Source organism: Fusarium mangiferae, assembly GCF_900044065.1.
Source record: "Fusarium mangiferae strain MRC7560 genome assembly, contig: FMAN_scaffold002, whole genome shotgun sequence".
Classification (NCBI taxonomy): Eukaryota; Fungi; Ascomycota; class Sordariomycetes; order Hypocreales; family Nectriaceae; genus Fusarium; species Fusarium mangiferae.
The window spans coordinates 1,441,297-1,458,076 of NW_024573922.1; the positions used below are offsets into that span (position 1 = coordinate 1,441,297).

The 16,780-nt window shown below is 48.6% G+C and overlaps 8 protein-coding genes across 8 annotated transcripts; 4 read left to right on the forward strand and 4 right to left on the reverse strand.

Annotated features, from left to right (window-relative positions):
• Window positions 1-399: 399 nt before the first annotated feature.
• On the forward strand, window positions 400-1,281 carry FMAN_06213 (uncharacterized protein; the record flags this gene model as incomplete). The annotated part of the gene is made up of 1 exon (XM_041827035.1): window positions 400-1,281. The coding sequence occupies one exon, from the start codon at window positions 400-402 to the stop codon at window positions 1,279-1,281; it is 882 nt and encodes a 293-aa protein (XP_041678038.1).
• Window positions 1,282-2,931: 1,650 nt separating this feature from the next.
• Window positions 2,932-3,974, forward strand: FMAN_06212 (uncharacterized protein; the record flags this gene model as incomplete). Its single annotated transcript, XM_041827036.1, has 4 exons — window positions 2,932-2,966; window positions 3,018-3,070; window positions 3,123-3,291; window positions 3,341-3,974. 4 exons carry the CDS (start codon window positions 2,932-2,934, stop codon window positions 3,972-3,974), a joined length of 891 nt encoding a protein of 296 aa, XP_041678039.1.
• A 317-nt stretch (window positions 3,975-4,291) lies between these two features.
• FMAN_16048 (uncharacterized protein) lies at window positions 4,292-5,829 on the reverse strand (the record flags this gene model as incomplete). Its single annotated transcript, XM_041827037.1, has 5 exons — window positions 4,292-5,107; window positions 5,154-5,376; window positions 5,424-5,531; window positions 5,576-5,683; window positions 5,735-5,829. The coding sequence occupies 5 exons, from the start codon at window positions 5,827-5,829 to the stop codon at window positions 4,292-4,294; spliced, it is 1,350 nt and encodes a 449-aa protein (XP_041678040.1).
• Window positions 5,830-7,069: 1,240 nt separating this feature from the next.
• Window positions 7,070-7,855, reverse strand: FMAN_06211 (uncharacterized protein; the record flags this gene model as incomplete). The annotated part of the gene is made up of 3 exons (XM_041827038.1): window positions 7,070-7,209; window positions 7,259-7,552; window positions 7,600-7,855. The coding sequence occupies 3 exons, from the start codon at window positions 7,853-7,855 to the stop codon at window positions 7,070-7,072; spliced, it is 690 nt and encodes a 229-aa protein (XP_041678041.1).
• Window positions 7,856-8,750: 895 nt separating this feature from the next.
• Window positions 8,751-10,310, forward strand: FMAN_06210 (uncharacterized protein; the record flags this gene model as incomplete). Its single annotated transcript, XM_041827039.1, has 3 exons — window positions 8,751-9,224; window positions 9,274-9,652; window positions 9,736-10,310. The coding sequence occupies 3 exons, from the start codon at window positions 8,751-8,753 to the stop codon at window positions 10,308-10,310; spliced, it is 1,428 nt and encodes a 475-aa protein (XP_041678042.1).
• Window positions 10,311-10,932: 622 nt separating this feature from the next.
• FMAN_06209 (uncharacterized protein) lies at window positions 10,933-12,452 on the forward strand (the record flags this gene model as incomplete). The annotated part of the gene is made up of 4 exons (XM_041827040.1): window positions 10,933-10,990; window positions 11,048-11,455; window positions 11,501-11,906; window positions 11,957-12,452. The coding sequence occupies 4 exons, from the start codon at window positions 10,933-10,935 to the stop codon at window positions 12,450-12,452; spliced, it is 1,368 nt and encodes a 455-aa protein (XP_041678043.1).
• Window positions 12,453-12,484: 32 nt separating this feature from the next.
• FMAN_06208 (uncharacterized protein) lies at window positions 12,485-14,009 on the reverse strand (the record flags this gene model as incomplete). The annotated part of the gene is made up of 3 exons (XM_041827041.1): window positions 12,485-12,730; window positions 12,777-13,576; window positions 13,628-14,009. The coding sequence occupies 3 exons, from the start codon at window positions 14,007-14,009 to the stop codon at window positions 12,485-12,487; spliced, it is 1,428 nt and encodes a 475-aa protein (XP_041678044.1).
• Window positions 14,010-14,641: 632 nt separating this feature from the next.
• FMAN_06207 (uncharacterized protein) lies at window positions 14,642-16,339 on the reverse strand (the record flags this gene model as incomplete). Its single annotated transcript, XM_041827043.1, has 3 exons — window positions 14,642-15,377; window positions 15,428-16,067; window positions 16,117-16,339. The coding sequence occupies 3 exons, from the start codon at window positions 16,337-16,339 to the stop codon at window positions 14,642-14,644; spliced, it is 1,599 nt and encodes a 532-aa protein (XP_041678045.1).
• Window positions 16,340-16,780: the final 441 nt, after the last annotated feature.

Here is a 16,780-nt window from a genome sequence, read left to right on the forward strand (position 1 = left end):
ACTAATTCCGTCATAGTTTTTGGAGGTTCCGATAATTTAGACGCTAAAAACCCCCCCAGAACCCGGTTCCGTCTTCTTCTCCCCCCTGTTTTTTCCTCCCTTCTCCTCTTTTTTGCATCATCACAGTCGAACATTTAACTAAACCAAAACATCGCCAGTCGTTATCTCTTTTCATTTCTTTCTGTCATTCGCTACAGTACGAGCTGGGAATTGTTGATTTTTTTGTCTCTCCAAGTAATTATCTGTCTCGGCTTTTGAATGATTGATCAATCAGCAACTGTTTTGCATAATTAGCCTGGTTGGGTGGCTTTTTCAGCTGAAAACCAGGTTCCCGTCTTCTGAAGGGGGCCCTCCAAAGAATCACCAACCAACACGCATCCAGCCCAATTGTCATCAAACATGGCGTCGCGTTGGTTCACGCTCCTCCTCCTCCTATCGCCTTCATTGGCTCTCGACAACAATTTCGACTTCTACCCCAAGGGCGCGCAGAGATGTCTCTCCCAAGCCGCCGACGACGCCTCGTGCACCGGCGCTGACAGCAAGGAGCTGAATTACTGCCTCTGCGGTCTTGGCAACTACAACAATGACTTCATCCTCGGCTCCGCTGCGTGCATCGGCAAGCAGTCGCCCGGCGATGTGGACGAGACGTACGATACCATGAACGAGGCGTGCTCCAATTCGCAGACGCCGATGAAGGTTACCAAGAAGGAGTATCAGGAGGCGGCAGAGAAGGGTGCGAGTGCGAGTACGACTACTGGTGCGGCTACCTCTTCGACTACTTCTGCGACGGCGACCGATTCGGCGAGTACCACGAAAGACACAGCTGCTGCTACTACGACGAGCGCTGAGAACAACGACGATACGGGGTTGTCAACGGGCGCCACAGCGGGAGTAGCCGTTGGTGCAGCAGTTGGTGGTGCAGCGGTAGTAGGCCTCTTGGTGTGGTTCTGGATGCAACGCCGCAGGAAGAACGCCGAGGAATCGCACCCCATGCTGCCCAACTACGAGAACCGCGACGGCTCACCCTATCAGCCTACCGAGCCGAAACCAGCGTGGACAGCAGCTGGTTCGCCACAGCAAGCAATGGGGACACCGGATCCGAACGCGGGATTCTACAAGCCTCCTGAGCCGGTGGAACTGCCTCCTGAGCCAGCGCCTGTTTATGAGATGGACGGGACGGGGACGGCGGTTGAGGCGGATTCTACGCCTGTTGATCCCCGGGGAAACAGATCACGTTTGAGTTCGTCACATTCGTCAATATCATCGGGCTGGAGGGATTAATGGATTATAAAAGAATGAAGGAATAATGGTTCTGGATGGGTATGAATGAGGTTATAGCCTCGTGGAGTTTGGACGGTACAGGATGTATCATATCGGTTGCCATTTAGCGTAGATATTTGACGGTTTCACCATGTTTAGTTCTTTGATGAAGTGATTGTTCGAATTTGTCACGATTGCGGCAGTCTCTGTTGCAGTCAACGGTCAATGAGAGGCTTCCTGTGATAAGAGATCCTTTGTTCATGGTGACGCTATACTGCCTCAAAACTACCAGTGTATATTTATCTCGCATCACAAGACCATTTGTAGCCTGTGAATGATAGGGCAAGTTGGTGCAAGGACTCAACCGAAACGGCCAGCCGTTCATTCTTATCTGCACCAGCGTTGGGGCTCTGGTCAATCTTCGAAACGTCGTCGTTGCCTGTTAACTTCTCAAGGTCTGGCCCCCAAGTCTGCCTCCTTTCTTGCGCGATAAGGTTTGAAGCCTAATGCTTTGTAGTGCAGGCGTTAAATGAAGATTATCACAATCCAGGTAAAGTTTGTTGTTGCCGACCGAAGAAACGATAAGCGAAGTCCGTTTTCGTCATATGATATCTTGCCGTCCCCGTTCATTCCGGTGCTGTTTTAACAAGATGCGGCTCCAAGTCGGCACTTGGTCTGCATTAATCTTTTTGCTGTCATCGCATGGCGGGTTTGAGCTGGGAGCCTTCGTCGGCATCATTTCGTATCAGAACGTTCTGACGAAATGGTCAGAAGGGTCTTAGTCCGACAAGGCCGACAAAGCGCCCGTTTGGTGATGGGTTCGTGCAAGGTCAAGTGTTTCCCTGGGCACAAGCTGAATTGGAGTTTATATGCATGAACATATCCCTGGGACTGCCGACTACGTAATCTAGATCTCGACAATTTCCAACACTTCACCCTGGTCACGCGATCTGATCCTTCAAGGAACCTCGGCTGCCCCAGGTTGTTCCATCGCCGTCCTCTGCATCCCATCGATGATCCTTCAATAGATCCAAGGAAGTTGGCATTGAGGCCTTCATCTTGAGCTTGAAGATGTCTCAGCTTCCACTTTTATCGACACTGAGACCTTTTCCAAAGGTTTTAAGATAAGACTATGAAAGTTGTATATGAAAATCATATTCAACCCATTTAAATCAAAGGCTGTGAGTAAATCATGCGCATCTTTGCATGTATTGTAGAGTACAGGGTAGCATTTAGAGGTGCATACGAGGCAACATGTTCCCCGCTGCGAAGCCAAAGAACTGTCTCCCATCAACCATAGATAAGGTACAAAGGGGAATTAACAAAGCCCCAAGGCTGAGTTGACTGCTCAATTCAAGTCATTAGATCAAGATAAACACTCGCATTCGCACTCGATAATCGTATAGTGACACTCTCAACTCCCAACGCAAGCCCGCGGGCAGCGAAACCAGGTCAATCCTCAGTGGCTGAAACGTCCCAAATCGTGATCCACCGCAGGTCTCGGCAATGGGGAAACAGCTCGATCCAATTTCACATGTTTTCGCTTCACTTTAAGAGCTTCAATAGACCTCAATCGCAAGCTTCAACACCACGAGTATTTACTTGTAGGTGTGCTCACCTTCAACGAATCAACTTACATCCTCTGTCAGATTTGGGAAATTGTCAGCCAAAATGGCCGAAAGAAACACTTACGTTCTTATCACTGGGTAAAGCAATTGACCTCCAGATTTGTTGAGGATTGAAGCTGATGAGAGTAGATGCTCGCCTGGAGGTATCGGCCATTCTCTTGTTAATGAGTTTCATCGTCAGGGTGAGTTGAATGATTGGGGACATTTCAATTGAGTGCTAACTCACTCCCACAGGCTGCCATGTCATTGCGACGGTGCGAAACACAGACATGATCAAGGATCTCGAAAAGCCCGGCGTCAGTGTCTTTCCTCTTGAGATCACCTCCGCCAAGAGTATTGAAGAGTGCAAAGAGAAGGTCTCCGAACTCACTGGCGGCCGTCTCGACATTCTCGTGAACAATGCGTTAGTTCACCCAGTACACTCAGTATATGGCGCAAACTGACTTTCCCAGTGGCCGAACTCACACCATCCCCTCCATTGACACAGATCTCGACGATGTTCGCCAAACATACGAGGTCAATGTCTTCGGTCCAATCCAGATGGTTTCAACCTTTGCGCCTCTCCTCATTGAAGCCCGTGGTCTGATCATCAACATCTCCAGCACATCCACTCTCGTCCCTTACATCTTTGGCGCCATCTACTCCTCCACCAAGGGTGCCATCAACGTCTGGTCCCGAGCGCTCCGTCTTGAACTCAAGCCCTTCAACGTGCGCGTCATGGTCGCCGTCACTGGAACAGTGCGATCCAACATCGCCAGCCGGACACATCGATCCCTGCCGCCCAACTCTCTGTACATGCCCATCAATGACTTCTTCCAGCGACGATTGACGTTCAGTCAGCGAACGGCCACGATGCCGACGGAGAGGTATGCGGAGAAGTTGGTGACCGCTGCGTTGAAGGGTGAGGGATATCTGGGCGGGTTGATTGGGGGTACACCTGATTGGTTCTACGCAGGAGGGATGGCGACCAAGACTTGGATTCTGTCGTGTTTGCCTAATTGGGTGAACGAGACGGTTATTGGCATCTTCTTTGGCATCAGAGGCTTGACCAAGAAGATCCAAGCTGCGCGCGCAAAGAGAGACTAGAGAGAGGGTTGAGCTTGGGATAACGGAGGATGAGACGTGATCACGGTAGAGTATAAGGCGCTGCGAATTGGGTTCATCGAACCCATTCCGTACATCACCTTCGAGAAACTCCGGAAATTATAAGTCACCAAGCTCCTATGGAGCGATAAAGTGTGCAAGATAATTGATTATTGATTATTGAATACCGAATACTGTATACTGTATACTGTATGTGTGTGCGGCCTATTTCTATACCTCTAATGAATGATCTTTGACTGCTGCGTAGGACGTCACCGGCCTCGTGTTCGCGTTCTCCACGTCTTCTAACGACCAACCGTTTAAGCCCACTTTCCGAGCAAGCTCATGAGAACTATGCCGCCAACCAAAGCAAATAGAGCCAAAAGCGTAGTACGGAGGCTGGCATCAGCGAGTTCACCTCCCAGCATCCAGTCGTGAGCCAACATCTCAACCAGACCAACCCAGACGAGGATACCAGCGGACAAAGCGTCCAGGGTACCAATCGCGATCAACGTAGCGGGGTCGTTTCCGTTGAAGACTTTCAGAACACCGATACCAATGGCCATGCCGACAGGTGTGACGATGGCGAAGCCAGAAGCAAGGACGAGTTTCTTCCACAGTGGGACAGTAGATGTTCCGGTTCTTTCAACAATTGGAGGAGGTGTGGAGTGAGAATGAGAGTGACTTAGGACGAGGGGTGTATAAATATTACCATAGCCAAGCGAGGCAATTCGTGTGCCGAGGGCGATACCTTCGAAGAGCTGATGGAATATGATGACAATGGTAAGTGTTATGAAAAACTTGTCTCCGGCTGCAACAAGTGTGATACCAATGACTGAGACGTTAGTTGGGGTATGTAGGAAGAGAGTGATGGACGTACGTAGCGAGTGGAAGATGATACCAGCTTCCATGATGCTAATGTTGGCCATCTCGGCTTTCTCCATAGCCTTGGGCGACAAGGAAGCCGAGTCGATGTCGGTCTTCTCGGTCGACTGCCGTCGCAAAGCGCGCACCGCACAGAGCTCGACAAGGAACGAAATGAAGAGGCCAGCCATGACGATGGCAGCAGTGGTACCTTCGTATTGCAGGTCGCCCACACACTCGTTACCAAGCATCATAAACGCATGGGTGAACAACTTCAGCGGTCAGTTATTGTCTCCCAAGGAGAGTGGGCAAACGTACGTGGGAAAACGCAGTGGAGACAACAATTCCAGTACCGAATTGTTTGAGAATCGTGAGTACAAGGTTGGATCGCACGGGGGCGAAAGTAGACATGAGAATCGGCCCAAAAACACCAACACAGCTGGCGGCCAGAACAACGAACAGCATTCCTACGCGAATGCCAATCTTGTAGGGTTTGTCTTTACGACCGCAGTCTCGCGTACCGCCACCGCCAACGCAGTGCCTGTCGCAAGTTAGTCAAGGCTTCAGATGGAAGAAAAGACTACGAACTCGACGCCGGCGTGATAATGGCAGTGTTCTTGCTGAGTGTCTGGTTTACCCGTTTCGACAGCTGCGGCTGGGAAGATGGGAACTTTGCCGTCTTCAGACATACAGTAACTAAAATTGTTAGTAGGATTTGGCAGCGTCGAAGAGTAACGTACGTTTCTTCACCATGGCTGTGGCAGCTCGTGAGTTGGGCAGGATATTCTTCGGTATTGGTGACGGTAGTATGGACGTAGTACTCTGATGAGCTTGGGCCCATGCAGAAGCTGGTCTTGTTAGGCACGAATGTTCTACTGATAGTGGAAGAACGAACTTACAGAGAGCCCTCGTCAATGTAGCAATTCGTCACAGCAGTTATCGTTTCCGCCGCTGCAGAGATAGCGAGGACAAAGAAGAGATACGCAGCGATCATAGTGGATGAATAGACTTTGGATGTTTGTGTTATGTATGAGTGATGGGGAGAGACAATCGGAGTGGGAGATGAGGTGTATATGAAGGTCCTCTTATTCCATTCCATGTCAGGAAACTCCAGCAGGGCTCTTGCCAGCGAGCAAATGGAAAGAACCGTGGGGCGACATTGAGTCTGAGATGACCTGGATGTCTACAAGAAGCCTTCCATTTACAGAAGAGATCCATATGGACCTGCCATATTACGGTAGAGGGACAGGGCAAGAGTTGCCCGGCAATCGGCCAGACCACCTGCTTGGATCCTCCTGCCTCAAACTTAGACTACATCGTTGAAAGCCAACAATCCGATTTGATATCGCGGACAAGTAAGCTTGCAAAAGGAAAGCAAGGTTACTCAATAGGTACCTAAGGTACCTGTAGGAAGCAGAGATTTTCCCATTTACCCAAAAGACCGCGGTGTTTATTCCGCACGGCGAGCTTGAGGGTACTCATATATATCTATAAAATATCTTATAAAATTCAATAATAATTAAATTATATAATTAACTTTAAAGTAAAATACTAGGCCAGCTGTGCAGATAAGCACGTGACTCTATTCGCACAGCCGGCTGTGCGGGTATGAGTACCCCGAACTTGATGTTGGTGGTGGTGGGTTGCTAAGAACCTTGATGGGCGTGGGCCAAGCCCTTGCTTGCTGCCCGGAGCTGAGAGATCTTTGACGTGATGTGATCAGTTTCTCGGGGAAACTTCGAATGGATATGCAAGGCAGGGCCTACCTTAGTCAGGGGTAGAAGAAAACAAGGTCATGTTTACGGGTAATTTTGGGTGCGGCGCTATTGACGAGGTTGTTTTGACGTGTGACGTGTGGGTGAGGACGAAGGTGGAGGTTAGGTTTGAGTGAGGCTCAGCTGTCAATTACGCCGACATCATTAGAGGGCTGGCAATAATTACGATAATGTACAGTGAGAAACTTCGAATGCATTTATAGAGGGTATCGGTAGATCCAGACTGGCTCTTCTCCATTTGAAGAGACCAGTCGTGCAGGACAACCAACACTCATCAATAACACAACAACCTCAAAGCACGATCAAGTAAAAGTCGTGATTAATGAACATATCTACGTTTAATCTTTAGTCCAGTAGTCAAAACGCTTCCGGTACATCAAGAAACAAAGTTTACGTGAAGTGTATCAATCCAGGGTTCGACACCAATATCCCCAGATCACCCATTCCCAACCCCAGTATTTAAAGAGCAAAAACAGCAGCGGCGACCATACCAGCCAGAGGGATCATCTGACCAATGGCAGCGTTGTCGGTGACAGCAGCTGAGTTGCTGGAAGTAGTAGTGCTGTCTGCCGCAGCGGTAGCGGGACCATCGCAGTGCCCTGGGATAGTCAGTATGTGATTGCAAGATCGTGGTGAGGAGAAACGTACAGTGGTCGCCGTGGGCCTCACAGCCAACGGACTCGGTGGGAGAGGGAGCGAGGGAGCCAGAGCCAGTGGCGTCGTCATGGTCGTGATCATGCTCAGACTCGGTAGCCTTGGCCTCAATGCCAGTGCGGGCAGCCTCGCAGTGCCAGTGGTCGCCATGAGGCTCACAGCCGGTAGATTCAGTAGGAGAGGGAGCAAGAGAGCCAGATCCAGTAGCATCAGTGTGGTCGTGGTCATGCTCGGACTCGGTGACCTTGGCTTCAGTTGCAAGGGTAGATCGAGCGCCCTCGCAGTGCCCTAGATATGTCAGTAAACGGTTACAGTGAGAGGATTGAGGGACATACAGTGATCTCCATGAGGCTCGCAGCCCACAGATTCGGTAGGCGAAGCAGCAAGAGAGCCAGTGCCAGTAGAATCAGTGTGGTCGTGATCATGCTCAGCGTCAGAGGTAGCAGCAACAGCATCATCAGTTCGAGCAGCCTCGCAGTGCCAGTGATCACCATGAGGTTCACAACCAACAGACTCAGTAGGCGAGGGAGCCTGAGCCATGATGGCAGGGAAGAGGCCGAAAAGGGCGACGGCGAAAGTGGTGGTCTTCATCTTGATGCTCGTGAGAGATGTCGATGTTGATGAGCGAGAGATGTCGATGTTGGTGTGAGCGAGAGGATGTCGAGGTGAGATGCAGGCGGGAGAGGAAATTTTTATATCCCTTGCAATGAGAGTGAGAGTGATTCACAGGCTCTGCCAAGAGAATTGCCTTGCCACTTGCGAGGGTCGTAGGATGCAAGTGTTGGACTAGCAAGGAACGGGCTGTCCGGGAGGGGATAATGAACGCATTGGGAGGTCCATTGTCGGCGCGTGGGGGTATTTGTAGGGTGTATTGTACTCGAATTGGATCACTCCCTTGAGCTTTGAGATGACGGCTGAACCGTTGGTTACCACCTGTCAAGATGCATCCAACATGCTCGTGTAAGTGCAAGTCAGTGGAGGTACTTGTATGCCATTCAGGTACTCACCACCCTCTAATCTCGATTACAACCAGTCGCATTACTCATGCCAGTAAATATAACGTCTCTATAGCCTAAAGGATCACGATCAAAAAGACCTCCCAAGTCCCTGTCGTCGATGTCGGGTCCCTGTAGCTCATCGTGAGGCTTCTCTTGGCAATGCCCATCAAGGTACTCACTCACCTTAAAAACTGGATCCCCCGCCTGGACGACCCCACCAACGACCACTAATGAATAATCGTATGTATCCACTTTGAGTCTGCCAGGCCAAGAAACGAATCAGGTAACTCTCCATCATTTTTCGTTCCTCGACAACGGGAATAAAAAGTCTGTAAAACGGGCTGGTAGGTTAAGGTACCCTACCTGGATGAGTACGCGTGACCAACCTTAACCTTGATAGCCTCGGGACTCTCTTCATTTATCCTGAATGCACATCCTTTCCTTTCCTTTCCTTACCTCGCTCTCTATTGCACTGCACGCACTTCACTATGAAGCCACACTTGGTTACCCTCGCCCTCCTGTTCGCACCGTTCTGCACAGCTGCAGACAAGAATATCAAGGTAGACACCTTGAAACAAAAAAACCCTGATCTCGTCTCCATCCCCAACCTGGTTTGTCTCCTGCTATTCCTGCTCGCCGCTGCATACTGGTACAAACTACGCAAGAGAATGCTCGCCGCGATAGCCACTTTCCTTCAGCTAACCCGTGAATCACAGTCCGGGTCTGTTGTCGCTTCATCAGAGACCTTCTCTGGTAACCCTGGTACCCCTCGTCATGTCGAGGCCAAGGAGAAGCTCGACAAGAGCATGGCGAGAAAATCGGGAAAATGGAACGCTCAACATCCAAGACATCGTTTGCTCGATGCATTGTATGGATACAGGAGATATTATGAGAGTCAGAAAGCCGCACTTGATCGCCTTGAGAGCCTCTATAAAAAAGGTGTCTCTCGAGGTCAAAGATCTGTGAGTCTGTCATGATCACGCGTGGATTCGAAGTCTAACATGATTAAAGATACTACAGCATAAATTCAAGTACTCCAACAAGTTCACACGCATAGACGCTCTTTTGAAGAAGAACCAAGAGCTCTGTGATGACATAGTTCAAAATGCTATGAAATTCTACGGTATTGAGGAGAAGGAGCTCAAAAAGCATATCGATGATGCCGAATCTTCAGAAAGGCTTGTGGATAAGATTGCCGTATCTCAAGCTCTGAAGCATTACGTGCGAGACTGGACAGAAGAGGGAGAGTATGAAAGGAAGGACACTTTCGCTTGCCTTGTGAAAACTGTTCAGGGGTTGTTTCCTGTGAGAGATGATGAAAACCCGGTCAAGATTCTTGTTCCTGGATCGGGATTAGGACGTCTTGGACATGATATCGCGAGACTTGGAGGTAAGGTTTCCCTGAAAATACAGCAACTCACCGCACTTGAGCCTGTCATTTAAACACGATGCTTCAGCGCTGACAATATCCAGGATTCGAGGTGACCGTGAACGAATGGTCTATGTATATGAACATCGCCTACCGTTTTATCGAAGCCAACCGCGCTCAAGATACGCACTCATTCCACCCTTTTATCGACGGCTGGTCCCACCACGCCACAGAAGCAGACATGACTCGCAAACTTAGCTTCCCCGACACATCCCTCAACTCAACATCCGTAGTCCTTGAGGAGGGCGACTTCACCACCGTCTTCAAAGACAAGACCCACTACTACGACATAGTAGTCACATACTTCTTCATCGACACAGCCCGCAACTTGATGAACTATTTCGATACCATCAAGAGGGTTCTGAAACCAGGTGGACACTGGGTAAATCTTGGACCGTTGCTCTATGGAACTGGACCGTTTGTGCAGTTGACGTTGGAGGAGATTATCGAGGTTACCGAGTTCAAGGGGTTTGAGTATCTTGATACAGATGAGAGCTATGGACCGTTGACGCTTGAGGGGAGGACGCCTAGAAGTATGGAAGCTGTTTATGCGTTCGACAAAAAGGCCTTGACCAAGAGTGCGTATAATGCGCAGTTTTGGGTGGCCAGGAGTCGATGAAGCCATACTGACGAGATCCCAGTGATAGAAAGATAGAGTCTAGATTTCCCGACTAGTCTACCATTTAGAAACTATTTCATAGACCACTCCTCTTCATTCAAGCTGGCATTTAGTGTGTGATGAAGCTCTTTATTTCTCATTAAAGACAACCCGTGAAGCGTTTGTGATTAGTGATTCTGTGTAAGTCTCCATGAGAAGCCCTCAGTTAGATGATACCTACCAGATATACCGCCTCTTCCTATCATTCTTCCAAAAGAATGGGCTTTGAGTCTGACGATAAAACTTAGTACTTATCAATTCTCAATGTCAGTTATCAATGGCGATTCGATCTTCGTGTCGAATTTCCCACAAGGGGATAGCTTACCCCGCCCTGTACGCCAGGGCGAATGACAGGCACTAACTCGAAAGAGCATCTCGTTGGTATCTCGACGCGATAACGACAATTGCTGATTGCGATACCAGACCCCTTCATCAATTGCTTCCTCATACTCATCACAATCCCATTATAGCACAGCTAGATACTGCGAGGCGCTATTGCCTTTGAACGACAGGCGCGATATCAGTGATACATCGACGCGTCACGCAAAGCACCGTGTCCCCGCAACACCCGGAACTCAACTCAATGCCCTCCGCAACGCCTCCGAAGTCGGACAAACTGAAGAAAAGGCCCAAAGTCAGAGGTAATTATATCCGTGATCCATATCTACTCAGCCAGTATGGGCTAATCGAATTGTTAGGGTGCTATCAATGCTCTCGCCGACGCATAGACTGTGATCGGGCAGAGCCAACCTGTGGCAAATGTTCCGCCAAAGGCATCAAGTGTAGTGGACTAGGTCTGCGATACCGCTTCAACGATGGCATTGCTGCCCGTGGAAAGTTCGTTGGCAAATCATTGCCTATTATTGATGGGGTAGAAGCCAATTCTGCGGAAACGGCGTCAGCGGCAGTCTCAAGTTGCGAGAGACAGAATGATCCTTTTCGTGCAAGCGGCTATGAGACTGTCGAGCAATATCCAGTTGAAATTGTCAATACAACCGAGGAAGAGCATGAGATACAAGATTTGGTTGTCTCAAATCATGTACCAATATCGATAGACTGGGGCTTAGATCACGTTGATCCAAAGTCAAGGTTCTGTCTTGGCTATTGTAAGTTTCTCTTCACCATCCTTGACACCATCTAACAGCCAATAGTCTCAAACAACATAGCTCAACTGATCGCTGTAATAAACATGGGTTTCAACGGCTATCGTGATCTCGTCTTGCCCAGAGCAGAGACAGACCCTCTAGTCCGCAAAGCAGTTCTTCTGGTAGTTGAACAGCATCTCTCGTTACAAAACGGCACTGCAATATCACTGGATCCCGCGGCTTATGGATCTCTTGTACGGGAACTCATTATGCGGTCTCATCAGTGTGCACCGCAAGATGATGATTCTGCACTCACTGCGTTGCTTCTACTGCATATTCGGGAGATGATAAGTGGAAGCGACAACTTTAGACTTATCTATGGCTCGCTGCGAGTGGTTGTTAACGCACTTGCGAAGAATGCGGGCGAAGGAACCTCTGATCTCAGGAGGTTTCTGCAAATGCAGATACTAAGGTAAGGATGCCCACGAGGACAAGTGACCAACAAACACTAACATCCCTCAGAGTCTGTCTCTTTGGAGAATCTCTCTTCAACGAAACAAACGGCGTTCACTTCATCCAAGCTCAGCAACAAGCTTGCCTCGAATTCATAACATGGTGCGACCGCTTCCACCCCGAACTAAAAGACCTCCTCTCTCAACTCGCCTCTTTGACAACATGGGCCTGCGACATCTACGTCCAACGCGCCATCTTTAACCCCCCACCCTCCGAAACCGTCCCTATGATCGAGAGATTCAAACAATCACTCGGCCAAGTCGACGCTTACGTTGATATCGTAGGAAGACATCTCCTAGCTTGGCCATACTTCATCGTAGCGGCCGAGAGCTCGACACCGGATCACAGAGAGTTCTTTTTGGATAAGCTAGTCAAGTTGCATAGTACGACTGGGTGTTGGAATTTGTTGAGGGCTATTGATCAGGTTAAGGAGATTTGGGCGTCACAGTCTTCGATTCGATGGACGAGTTTGCTTGGTGGACCGACGCAGGCTTTTATAATGTGATTATTCGATGAATAGCTTCGTAATGCAATTATCTATGATCCCAGGACAGAAACAACTAGTTTCTCGATCTTGTCAACCAGCAGCTCGATCTCCTCCTTCGTGATTGTGAAAGGAGGAGAGACGATCACCATATCTCCTCGAACACCGTCCAGGCAGCCAGTAGATGGAATCAATGAAATTCCATAACCGGCTCCCAACCCAGCCTTGTGCAGCTTTCCAGCGACTTGTTCACTCAGATCAAAAGGCTCCTTCGTCTCTTTATCCTGAACAAATTCCAACTGGACACGGTTAGCAAAGCCTTTTACTATCGATAGTTAAACTTACACCCCAGTAAAGTCCTCGTCCACGGACATCTCCCACATTCTTGTGGCCTCCTAGCCTCTCTTTAAGCTTGCCGCCCAGCAATTTGCCCATATTTTGCACATTCTGCAGCATGTTATCTTCTTTCATAACAGTCTGCACAGCATACGCGGCTGCACATGCAACAGGGTGGCCCTGGTAAGTTTGACTGTGAGAGAAAGCTCCTGAACCGTTGGTCAGAGTATCTGCAACCTTGTTACCGACAAGCAAGGCTCCCACTGGCATATAGCCAGCTCCCAGTCCTTTGGCCACAGTCTGTAGATCAGGAACCACGCCCTCCGGCTCCCAAGCATGTAGAGTGCCTGTTCTACCCATTCCAGACATGACTTCATCCATAATCAGAAGAGCACCGTGGCGATCACACACTTCTTTGATAGCTTTGAAGTACCCAGGTACTGGAGGCGCACAGCCCAATGATGTTCCAGACACTGTTTCAGCGATAAACGCACAAACAGTATCAGGCCCGAGACGCTGAAACTCGTCATCTAACTCTTTGGCTAGACGTTGAACATATTGCTGTTCTGTCTCGCCTGCTTTCATCTCTCGATACGGGTAGCATGGAGAAACATGAGACACATTAGTTGCAAGAATTGGTTCGTACACGCCACGTCGGGCTTTATGGCCGCCCACTGCCAAAGATCCAAGAGTGTTTCCGTGATACGATTGCTTGCGAGCAATGAACTTTGTCCGGGATGGCTGCGGTGTTGGTAACTCTGTGAAATACTGACGGGCGATCTTCAAAGCTGCCTCAACAGCTTCAGTACCTAGGATTTCTGTTAGCGGCAGCTGAATTATGCGTTAGACAAGAGGCGTACCAGAGCTAACGATGAAAACCTTGGACATAGCCCCATTAGTGGACTCGGTCAAGAAGCTAGAAATCTTTTCTGCTGCTTCTGTTGTGAAGAATGGGTTGTAGCAGTATGCTACCTGGTCCAGTTGAGCAACAATGGCATCCTTCACTCGCGATTCATTATGTCCGATCGAAACAACAGCGGCACCTGAAGATGCATCCAAGATTCGATCGCCTTGGTCTGTTTCCAGCCAACATCCTTGACTTTTGACGATTCTTGGAGGCGGGGTGTTGATCTTGGCGTGAAGTGTTGAAACACCAGCACGGCTGAAGTTGGACACTGGTGCCTTACTGCGAAAGGCCGTTCTTGCAATCGTATATGCTGCTTGCCGGGTAAGAAGCCTCATTGTGAATATCAACGTACACAAATTAGGTGAATGAGTTGAGAATACAGAGTTGGCGATATCGGATGATATGTATAAGCCACTCTCCGCACTCAGCTATCGTCCTCAAGATAGCTACATCCCAAAGAGGAAACAAAAGTGAGGAGACGTATCCAATGACACAAAAGTTCATGATAATTATTGATAAATGACCTTGCAGCTGTTGCACAATGCACGGCAGCATCGTCTCCATCGGCCTTCTGAATGTGGAATAGTAGTATTTTGGCTTGGTGGTGGGTAGTTGAGGCTAGATACGGGGGTCGGCAAAAGATACCGAATGCCGTGCCTATGTGGGCAAAACCTCTCCAATATATATCCATTGATAAAGTTGGGAAGAGTAAATTCCATATGCTTCAGGGATTCCTATTGTGGCCTGAAGGTCGAAGGGGAAAGGGAACCTCAACGGTGAATTTGGGACAATTCTATATTACTGGTCTTCAGGATGATGTTACTGTTGACGTGATTATAGAACCAAGAGAAACACTGGAGATTGTACAACTCATGTTCTATTGAAAATCTCTAGAGATTATATAGACATTTCTATTTCAGAAGAATCCAGGGTTCTGTCAAATAGTCTGCCAGGCCTAAATCCTTTCCTAACCCTTAACGACCCTAAAGATAGGATACTCATCTCCAACTTCAAGAGGAATAATGTTGAAGCTGGCATAAGAATCGATGTTCTCAGGCTCCAAAGCATTCAGAGCCAGCCCCGCGTTCTTCTGCCTGGTACTGACCAGGAAGCTACCAGCCGGCAAAGTAAGCTGTCGCTTCTTCGTCTCAGTTGCAATAGTAGCAAGTACAGCTCCCTCGTAGTATGAGCTGCTGAGCTCCGAAGATGTAATATTCAATGCTTCAACTGTGCCGCTCCAAGGCTTACTAAGAGTCTCGACTTCAAGACCAGAAACTTCAAGACGCTTAGCGATATCCGCCCAGGCAACAGGGATGAGGTATGATTCTGGCCGAGAGCGAGTCAGGTTCGCAGTGGTTGGTGTAGTAGACGCAAACTGAACAGGAACCTTGACGATGGAACCGTTGGTGTAGTCGATCATCTGAAACATTCGTGTGCTGTACTTTGTCGAGTCGGTGATGACAATGGGTTCCTTGGACTTGATAAAATCCTTGATTCCATCCTCGACGGTCTTGAAGACCTTCTGGGCGTTGTTGGAAGCAGTTTCGATGATGGAACTGGCCATGGTCAAGCCAGCGGCAGTTCGACGTTGGAATTCTTGGTCTGCTAATCCGATTCCTCGCATCTCGATCAGGAATGTGATGGATTGAGTGAGACCCATTGCGTTGCGACCAATCTTGGCATCAGAGCCAGCTTCGTCGAACCTATGGCCAGTCAGCTGACAGGGAATTAAAACAAAAATCATGAGACTTACTTGGGCACGTAATTAGGGTCAGTGCTAGTTCTACCAGTCACATAAGGCTCCCATCTCAGCCCAGCTTTGACCATAGCATCTCCAATATTCTTAGCAAACAGCTTCTCAGAGAGTTCTCGAATATTCTTGTTGATGTTCAAGTTCTTCGCAGCAGAGAACAAACCATCAGAGGCTTGAACGTAGTTGCCATATCGACTTGATGAACCATATTCATGCATATCAATGGCAACATGTGGAGCAAACTCATTGAACAGTTGCTTAATATCACGGGTCTGCTGTCGCGCAAGCTTAGTATGATCGCGGTTTGGATCGAAATTCGTAGCGAGCACGCGTTGGAAGTAGTAAACACCATCAGGGTTATACCGAGGCAAGATGACAATATCAATGTTCTTGAGAATCTTTGAAGCCCACTTGGGATCTTTATCGAATTTGCCGAGGAGAGCGAGGAGGGATTGATCACCAGCTGGCTCGTTGCCGTGTACAGCGCCTTGAACCCAAACTCGGACCTTGTCTGAAGTCTTTGGGCCCTTTGAAGACGAGAGCTTGACAAACGGGAATGATCTTAGTTCTTCGGATGTAAAGTTTGCTGTTTGGTAGGTCATATAGTCATTTTTTGAAGCAATGCGCTCCATATAAGCCTCTGCACATTGTCAGCGTGGATTCATCGATGTGCTCTGATATATGCATACCCATATCTTCGTGGGAGGTTGGCCCTTGGGTTCCGTTCATAAAACCTGCCTGTCGACTCTCAGGGTCGAGGAAGGCTGGCGAATAAAGATCTATATCGACATTCTTGAAATTCGCTGCCACCAGTGGAATATCTTTCCGGACGGTTACGTGGTTGTAGCCATATTGAAAGGCATTGACAGCAGATGCAGCCGTAAGGCTGACCAAGATTGTTTGTCCCAACATTGTGAAGATCAAAAGCTGGATACCCTCAAAAAGAAGTTGGTCGACGAGGGAAATACGTGCTTTTATAACCTGCAATGTCCTAAAGAGGTAGCTCATTACGTACGGCTCTACTTCTTGCTTCCGCGGTCAGTTTCCCCTCAGAATCAAAAGATCGTCAGGCATCAGAGAACTAGCATAGATTTAAGCATGAAATCGGGAGAAATCAACAGGAAAAAGATGTCTTGGCACGGAAGAGATTAGCTTAATAGGGAAGCTGGCAAGACTTGAGTTGGGGATAGTGGGGTCATGTAGCATCAATTTCGTTGACTTCAAGAGGGGTTGAACCTTGACCATTGACGCGACATCCAATCTAGCAGCACAGAGATTGGTATAGAAATAGTCTGATAGATTTCTTTATTTATAGACATCGAAATTCTCGTCACAAAGAATTGGAAAGCAAGT